Genomic DNA, 9,646 nt, shown 5'->3' with positions numbered 1-9,646 from the left:
AAGAACATCTTTATTAGTCATCTACTACATTTATAATATGTGGTGGGAATGTACTGTTTTTGAATAATATGCTGTATACAGAAAGAGAAACTACTCAATGATTCTCAAAATATCAAATAGATGGGTCTAAATATAATGAAATATATAGAATACGTGCCGCTAGAAAATTTTAAATAAAAATATATGTTCTTGTTTAGCTAATTGGTTGTTTCTTCTTGAAGTATCTATAAACCATGTGAACTATGCATAATTTATTAAAAATAAAATATTATTTATGCCTTACAAACCATAAAATACTTCAAACTATATAAGAAGATATAGTTTATTAAAATTTGTGTGTAATATGAAGAAATTAAGAAAGAAATTCTTTATATTTAGACTACTGTATATATGTGTAGAAATAGTAATTTGTTCAAACTTTAAACCAGAGTGTAAACAAGATAGAAAAAAAGACAGCAACTGGCCATATAATAGAGCACACTCTTCGAGAAGCATAATTTCAGTTCTAAATACTAGTGCAAAGTCAAAAGAGTTGCCAATAGTAAGAAATACATGTTATAACACTAATTATGTATCACATACTATGGATATTCAGCCTATACAAATAGCCGATCCGTCTTTGAATATATATAATGCATTTAAATCATTCCATGACGCAAATGCCAATACTGCATCTTCTAGCAATATTCAAGAGTTTTATTATAGGTATGTAGACAGCTATGATTCTGATGATACAGGAAACGATGCAAATGTTTCAACAATATATCTAAATCCAGAACTAACATCAGATTCACCTTCAAGGGCAACTTTGAGACCAATTTCATCTATTACTATCAATCCACTTAAAGTGGATTCTACAACTAAGTCGACTATAAACACTATGCCATATTCACGTAAGCTCGAGCACAGGTATATTATACGAAATTATACTAGCTACATCGAAAATATTGATAAGGCAGTGTTTTTAAGTTCAACTGGGTGCCTTAGATCAAACAAAGTAGACAGCAAAACAATGGAGGCAATTAAAAACTGGAATAGTGATGCAAAAACAGATATTTGGACTATGGTTAAAAATATAAATAGTAAGTTTCTTCTACTAAAGCGCATACTTCAAAATATGATGAAAACCGACCCCGACAAAAGAATGCCCAACCCATTATTCTATATTGGATTTCTAAATGATCTAGTTTATTATAATAAAATACATATGCCAGCTATAAATCGATATCATAACTACATACATACTAAAAAGAAAAGAGAAAGCCTCGGTGATATTTGGCTGAATAAAGAAGTAAATTTATACTGCTGTTGTAGTGGCATAGATAGACAAATCAATATAAAAGGAAAAGAGAAGGATATACAGCTTAAAAAAAAGTTGAACGCCATTCTTTTAATACCAGAGGTATACGAAGACTTCTATAAAATGTCAGTGAGTGCAATTAATGAGTTTAAAAAAGAAATAATGTGTAATGGCGAAAGTGACAATATAAACGAGTATTTAAATGATTTAAAGAAAGAGCTGCCGCATACATGTCCTATTATATCATATCTTATACACACTGCACAGAAAGATGAAATATTAGCAGAAAAGTCATATAATGAAATTAAACAAATTAAATTGCCTAGAAATATTGGTAAACTCATAAAAAACTTCAATACAGTAGACGTATACAATCTAGTGCTTAATACGGTTAGACTCTTTTATACCTATTATGGAGTATCGTATAGATTAAAATCAAGCCAGAAATGTGTCATTATAAATAGAACTCCGCTTATTCATATAAATAACATGTGCATGTTTCGATCACATAGTAAAATTTTAGGTGTAAATAGTGTGATGGCTCAAAAACACTTTAAATTTACCGCAAAGATAAAAAATATATGTATAGCAGAAAATAGTATGCTTAACCCGAATTTTGTAGTAATAAACCTCACAGACTTTGGATCGATTGCTGAAAATAACCCATTACTAACCATAAAAGACCACTATCATGTGCAATTTGTAGATAATGTGTGGCATACGGTTACAATGGTTCATCTTCCCTACTACATATATAGACAAAAAAATGGTACAATTAAAAACTATCAGTTTCATACAATTAAAGACATAATAAATTATCTTGAACGAGCCATCAATATAAAGGATGCCACAAAATATGGTAAGAGTGGGTGCATATACCCATTTAAGTACAGCAAGCAGAATAAAACCTGGTCAATAATGACTGAAGAATCTAATTTAAACAAAACAGTACAGACAATAGAAAGTGAAAACTGCAATATGGTATTCTATTGCATAAAAGAAAATATCTATGAAACCGAGTTCTGTTTTGCACAGTTTGTGTATTCATCAGAAGTAAAAAATAATGTTAAGGATGATAATATGGATAAAATAAGAATCCCACTGTTTCTTCCTAGGATTATGGTTTCTGGCGCTGCGCTTGGGCCTTATGACGAGAATAACATTAATTATAATGTATTTAGATTGGGCGAATATAAAGACTTAACACCAATTGACTATACAGAGGTTTATACTACTCCCCCTTTTAATAGTGATTCAAGATCTTCCAATTCACAGACTGATGATTCAATATTGTCAGAGATTAAAAGACACATGAAAGAAAGTGATCTAAATTATGCTATTAAACACTACTATAGTGACTTCTTTATACGAAATTCAACAGACTTCTATGAAGACCCACAGTGTTACTGCATGAATATTCAACAGGGAATAGATGAGAATACTTCAAATGTAAATATAACTTGGAATACAAGAATTTATGAAAGCGTCTATGAGTACACAACATACAAGTTTGACAGCAAAATACGAGATGAAAGAACGCGCATGGGTGTTATTAATCAACCTGCCCATGTTTCTTTCATTGACATGCTACAGCGCAAAAATCCTTCTCTTAATACAGCATTATATGGACACTGCTTCTATAAAAGCCATGCAGAGGTTGATTATAAAACCAGCTCTGTTTTTTGTCTGACTATGAAAGATCTTTTAGAAAGAATGAATGCGTATTTAGTGGATAAAAATACAAAAGATGAAATAATCGATCCTATTTCAATGAGAAAACTCTATAAAAAGGACTATGATCCAAAGTTTATTCTAAAAGATGTTTCAAGTGCTATTCAAAATAGTAAACTAGAAGAAATTAAACAAAGTGATGAAGGAATTCTATATATAAGAGATAATAATTATAACGGCTGTAAATATGGTATCCACTATGATATTTTAAGTTCTTTAATTAATACCGACCGCATTACTCAAAAATCACGCTTAAAACAACTAAAAAAACCAATTACTTAACATAAACTGTAAAAATATAATAAGAAAAACTTCACAAATTAAGAAAAATACTTAGGTATATATCATATTTGTTGTCTGTGTTACTTAATTATGCAGTTTATATTGATATAATAAGCGTTCTAGTACTTTATTTGTTACTCTTTGTTTTAGTCCGCATTAATAGTCTGAAATACAGTTTCTAGCTAATTTTTTAATGGTTGCCTATTTATAAAACATAGTATAAACATGATTTATTAAAAGTATAATTATTTTTTCTTTACATAGAATGCAAAGAAAATTTAATATATTTATATTAAAATATACAACTAGATTATAGATATATTCCATCTCTTTGAAATTAATCTAAACTGATTATGATCCACTAATTTAATAAAAAATAGTTTATTTAACTTTCTCTTTGGATTACAGCTGTTTTTTTCAATGTTCTTTAATTGATATGATATGCCAGCGCATGGTTATATTGTTTTTGATCTTTTTATATCGGGTTATTTATAGGCTATTTTCATGTTTTGTTATATTGTATACTTTTAGTGTAGTTTATTATAAAATAGTTAAATTCTTTTTTATTTTTCTATTCTTCTTGTAATAAACTCATATTCAATCAAATATTTCCATATAAAAAGTGAACATATTTTATTTCTAGAATTTGAAACATTTAATAGAAAAATTCATTTGCTATCATAAAATTGGTAATAAAGCATGAATAATAGAGGAGAAACGGCATATACTTAGGACAAATAAATTATTACAACAGGCCCATATAACAGAAACAAACAGTATTATATTCAATGAGATCCAAAAACAGTATAGATACTCACATATAGTAAACTTTTAACTAAAGAGAGACAACTTTATAAGAATTATGAAATGGCACCTACTTCTCTGATAAGTTTATTAAGAAGGTCTGGTTCTATACAATATTCAGTGTAAACAAGATTGGTTATGGTATGTATAGAAAGAATAAATAAAAATATAGCACGGAACTATAAATAGACTATGCCAATAAAAAGTATTTGCTTAATGTACTAGTTTTATTTCTATATGCAATAAGCATAGTATTATGCTTAAAAAATAGAATACCAGAGGGAATGGGTAGAAGTGCATCCAATCAAAAACACTAAAACATAGGACAATGCATGCATGTTCATATGTTAAATGATGTGTATAGAAATTTTAACTTAAGCAAAATACAGCACTGCATCCTCCAATGAGATTATGTATACAGCAAGGAAAGAGACTGGTCAAAGGGTTTCCCAGATATATTTTGAAATTATATAGACCAGTCTAAATATATTTGAGTATGTAGAATGGGGGGACTCAGGCAATTCTAATATAAATGCTTTATTTTTAAAGCTTATTGGTTATTTCTTCTAGAACATCTTTAAACTACAGAGTGATTGGGTTGATAGTAATTTATGGTCTATTGAAATTTAAAATAACCCGAATAGTTAAAGAAGAAAAGTATTATATTTGGACTAATATGCGTACTGTGAATATACAAACATACAACCAATTCACATATAGCAACTACATGAGTTTTTCTAATAAGTTAGAATCACTCGGCATAATAACACATATGAAAGAATTTGGTCAATGCGCTTCTTAGGGGGAAGTTACCTAAACACGCATGGAGGACTCTGTTCCGGGACTATCCCGAAACTAAGGCCCAGCGCGTAGACCGTAGCGTGAGTACTACTCGTGCGGTGGCACGTTATCTCAGTGCCATCATCCCATTGAGGAGTGATCGTATAAAGTCCTACTTTATAAGCCACGTTCCTCCACCCCTAGCAGTCAAAGACATTAACTTGTTACGGCCGCCCTAGGGGCACGAGGAACGGCTTAGAGAGAATAGGAAGAGAGTGTGTGGCGCTCGACGTCCATCCGTTCGAGGCCCCTCGAAACTTATATCAATAAACTGTTTTAAGATAAAAAAAAAAATTACTATTATATACACATTATATTTAATAAATAATCATACTTTAAACATAAATAAAAATTATTAAATCAACGCATGCCCAGTCTAATTAAGCACGAATGCCAGGAAATTTCATCACAACCCGAAAAGCCCCCATTAGATACATTAACGCATACAATAACCATCTACATCACAATATTTGCATACTTTTCCATAGGGGTTGTATCTGTATTAATGCAGGAAGGAGCCTTTTACAATGCGATTGACACTATTTATGCAGTTAAATCCAATAATTTAAAATATTTTGTATTTTATATTATGCAGTGTATTTTTTATTTTTATGCTCTTCTAATACTGCACAGAACTAATAATAAATATACAAACAGAATTCCCCAACTTTTCATAAACAAACACTCGTATGTTTTAGGATTTACTGGTTGGGGATTTTCATTACTGCTTATTTTCATTATAATCACATATCAGATAAACACATTAAAATATAGCATAGTGGAAATATATACGTATTTTTCCATGTGTATGCTTATTTCTATAGGAATGGCTCTATTATTTAAAAAAATGTATATGAAGCATTATGTCATTCAAGCACTGGCAGGGCCTTTTCTTATGCTATACCTAAGTCTTTTTATGTGTAGTGCTTTACACATTACTGCACATATTTTTAGCGCTTATTTACAGTATGTTTGGACTCTAGAATAAATATTAATAAGGATCAAATTTCTAGTTATGCAATGAGTTTCTGTATATAATAAAATGTGAATTAGTTATGATTTATCAAAAATTAATATTAATCTTCTCTTATATAATTTAAAATTTCGGGTTATTATTTTATGTATAACAAGGATTTATTCGGGTTATATTCTTAAAATAGATTTTAATTCGATTTTAGATGTCTGCTATAATAAATACAGTTTAATAAAAATATTAAAATTATTTATCCTTAGAAGATATTAAGAGTTTTAAAAATATAACCAAGTGAATAAGAAGAATAAAAATATGTATTTTATGTTAAATGGTATGTAACTGATTAGACATGCTATGATACATGGTAGATATAGTGTGATTTGAGGCATATTGGATTAAATATTTTGTATTGTAGGTATAGATTAAGTTTATTCAATTATATAGACTAATTTTGGGTATATTATAGTGTAAAACTAAATAGACAGTATACGGGGCTAGATCCATCCTTTTAAAGAAACATCAACTAGCTGATTTGTGCCTTCTATCTCACAAAGGCCGTTAATACTCTCAGATAAAACTAGCATTAGAGAAATTGGCAAATTGTTTTCATCTACTTTGACATCACCTGTAAGAATGCATTTTTTTGTTGATACAATGGTGTGTACTTTTATTTTGTCTTTTAAGTCCCAGAGATGAACATCCCCATCTGCGCCTCCTGTGATGATTCTAGAAGAAGTTGCGGGTTTTATAAGGGTTACAGGATAATACATTTCCCTATTATCTGCTATTTGCCTGTGTGCCTTGAAGACAAATCCCGTTCCTGGCCTGTTTGTGTAATCAATGCAAACCTTTCCAATAGAGGTGGCGTATGCAATTGTGTGCTGGTCTGTGCCAGAAACAAATATACTATGGGTAATAATAATATTAGAGAAAAGTGCTTTCATTCTAATAACTGTGTTGCTTCTTGTATCATACACTAATAGTGCATTACTATCTACTGTACACAAAACCTTTCCATTTTCAGCACAGCTGCTTGTTATTTTTCCTTCTATTGGCGTTCTTTGCACAATGGCACTGTCTTTGGTGTTATATACTACTACTTCACCATATATGTATGTAATAATAATATTGTGATCTATATGCCCATGAACTCCTGTTACAGACTGTATATTTATATCAGTATGTTTTGTGTGCCTGCATGCTCTGACAATTCGCTGTACATTTTCATTTTTTATTTCCCATACATCTCCATCGGCGGTTCCTATGTATACAGTGCTTTCTGTGGTCTCAAATATGGCAGTGGCTGGTGACTTAAGAGAAATGGAAGTAGCCATTCCTTTTTTATTTATTCTTACACCTCCATCCCACAGTCCATAGATTAGATTTTTTTGGTCGTATAGACAGGATATACTGCTGCATACACTGCTCATTTATGCTATAAATATTTTCTGTATTTTAGTTATAGTGCGTGGCGAGATTATTGAGGCCTTTCGAGCTTTTCTATCTTTTTTTACATTATAGTATACAGAACAGGCCAAAGAATATTTGTCTTTCTCATATAAAATCTTAATAATATCTTCTGACCGTGCAATGCTTCTTTCTATAAGTATCATTAGAAGAAAAACTAGCTTAATCGTGTTTTGTACTGTCAATCTATGTTTAGAGACGCATATAAGGAACTGTATTAATACTGCAGTATCATTACAGTTTATAAGGATATTATTTGAAATATAGTAATCCAGTATTTCAGGAATCAGATTATTCTGCAATCTTTTGATTAAAAAGCCATCTGTAGTTTGTATCATTGCCATAATCAACTCCATTATCTCTGTTCTAACAGAGTGGCTAAATCCATCAACCTCAAGAATATTAAATATTTCAACAGATACTGTCATTGTATTGTTATTAGCTATATCTGCAGTGCTGCTAAGTTCTTTTTGTGTAGAGCACTGTTTGCTTTGATTACTGCTCGGGTTCTCTATTTCCGGCAGGGTATAGACATTTTCAAGATATCCACACTTACTATGTGCTGGCTTTTTAAGACCATACATTTTTTCTGAAACTCCTTCGTCCAGTGTTTTGTACGCATATATTATTTCAGTAAGAACTTGGTAGAGGCCTTTAACCAATTGAACATTTTCAATAGTAATAAGATAAATAACCTCCTGTAAAATTCGTTGTAAGTCTTTCTTCTTTATATAAACGGTTCTTATAATTCTACTAAGTATGGGTGGAATAAGCTCCATTTCATGATTCTGCTCTTTGTTACAAAGCATAAATCCACTTCTATTTCTGTATTCCATTTGTTTAAGCACTTCAGACAGCCGCACTGCCAGACCAACAATCCTGCTATGATATCCACACGCTATGATAAGGCATATTAAGTTAAGAGAAACAGTGAGTGTTATGCCTTTGTGTAGTATTCTGGTCAAATAGTAATCATACCTTATTTGCAACTCTTCTTTTATATTGAGTATATGGCCAATGCTCTGTGATTTAATATACTCTATATCGCCTGACACTTCAAGCAACTTCATTAGCAAGTCTCTGGATAGCAAGCTTCCTGCCGGCACATTTATGTCATTGCATACATCACACAACAGAAGAACAGATTTACCATTAAGCATAGAAATAGACTCTGCCAAGAGCCTTTCTGTTTTATTAGACAGAATAGTGCATGCGAGGGTTTTTACTAAAGCATGCGCGCTAGAATCACTATTTTTATGCATCAAATCAACTAAGGGTGCATCTTCATCTGAACTGCCTATAGTTTTTTGTTCTATAAAGGACTTTCTAAGCGCTCTTAGCCAGTTAACTATTGCTTTTCTGTGCTTGTCCAGCATGTAATCAGGTATAGACTGTGCTAAAACCTCACCTGATGAACTCGCTGGCAATACTTGCACTGTCTTTTTTAGTCTATGTGTGTCACTAGAGGCTATGTTAATTACATCAGAGCACCCAGTACTAGACACGGCTATATGCTGTTTATTGCTATTGACTACAATACTCGATCTGTTTTCTATTTCTTTGCACAGTATGTAAGAAATGCATGAGTTAACCAATGGAAGAAGTATGGATGGATTATATTCAGACATTCCACTAAGCAATTCTTTCCTTTCATCTATTACTTTTGCTATGTCTGCTGATCCTATAGCTTTCATGAGTATGCAGCTAACCACACTTTTGTCTATAGATGCATATAGTTCTCTACACTTTTTTTCTAGTACTACTTCAGAGTATCTATTCATCCACTCTAAACTTCCCTTACTCAGACACACTCTCAGTATATCGGTTAAATCTATTTCCTTTGAGTGCTCTGTCTTCAGAAGTAAAAAAAGTTTTTCTTCCAAGTTTAAGACCTCTCCCAGCCTCTCCAGCTTAGAAAGAGAATATACCATTACTCTAATTATCTCAGCATGGTGTATTTTCATTCTTTGGTTCACAAGAATTCTTATATACTCAGAAAATAGTCCTGGAATATACTCTTTTCTAAAGAATTTTTCTACCGCCATTATGTGCAGACTAAGTGCATTGGGGGCTGTGATGTCTTTTAAGCTTTCAAACAAAATATATGCAGAAGCCTTTGTATTTGTTGTATTGGTAGGGTATGCCTTAATTACTTCAGAGAGTGCCACCTCTCCCCGCATATACGCAATAACGCTTTCCATGAAAAATAATACAAAAGTTCTTAAATATTTTATTAAAATATCAGATAG

The 9,646-nt window shown here is 31.4% G+C and overlaps 4 protein-coding genes across 4 annotated transcripts; 2 read left to right on the top strand and 2 right to left on the bottom strand.

Annotated features, from left to right (window-relative positions):
* Positions 1-343: 343 nt before the first annotated feature.
* Positions 344-3,313, top strand: NEPG_01313 (uncharacterized protein; the record flags this gene model as incomplete). The annotated part of the gene is made up of 1 exon (XM_013203687.1): positions 344-3,313. One exon carries the CDS (start codon positions 344-346, stop codon positions 3,311-3,313), a length of 2,970 nt encoding a protein of 989 aa, XP_013059141.1.
* Positions 3,314-5,324: 2,011 nt separating this feature from the next.
* On the top strand, positions 5,325-5,958 carry NEPG_01312 (uncharacterized protein; the record flags this gene model as incomplete). The annotated part of the gene is made up of 1 exon (XM_013203686.1): positions 5,325-5,958. One exon carries the CDS (start codon positions 5,325-5,327, stop codon positions 5,943-5,945), a length of 621 nt encoding a protein of 206 aa, XP_013059140.1. The 3' UTR covers positions 5,946-5,958.
* Positions 5,959-6,424: 466 nt separating this feature from the next.
* On the bottom strand, positions 6,425-7,360 carry NEPG_01311 (uncharacterized protein; the record flags this gene model as incomplete). Its single annotated transcript, XM_013203685.1, has 1 exon — positions 6,425-7,360. One exon carries the CDS (start codon positions 7,358-7,360, stop codon positions 6,425-6,427), a length of 936 nt encoding a protein of 311 aa, XP_013059139.1.
* On the bottom strand, positions 7,361-9,598 carry NEPG_01310 (uncharacterized protein; the record flags this gene model as incomplete). The annotated part of the gene is made up of 1 exon (XM_013203684.1): positions 7,361-9,598. The coding sequence occupies one exon, from the start codon at positions 9,596-9,598 to the stop codon at positions 7,361-7,363; it is 2,238 nt and encodes a 745-aa protein (XP_013059138.1).
* Positions 9,599-9,646: the final 48 nt, after the last annotated feature.

This window comes from Nematocida parisii, assembly GCF_000250985.1.
Source record: "Nematocida parisii ERTm1 unplaced genomic scaffold supercont1.3, whole genome shotgun sequence".
Taxonomy (NCBI): Eukaryota; Fungi; Microsporidia; genus Nematocida; species Nematocida parisii.
Note: the sequence above shows the minus strand (reverse complement) of the source record. Positions and strands in the feature narration are given on the sequence as shown.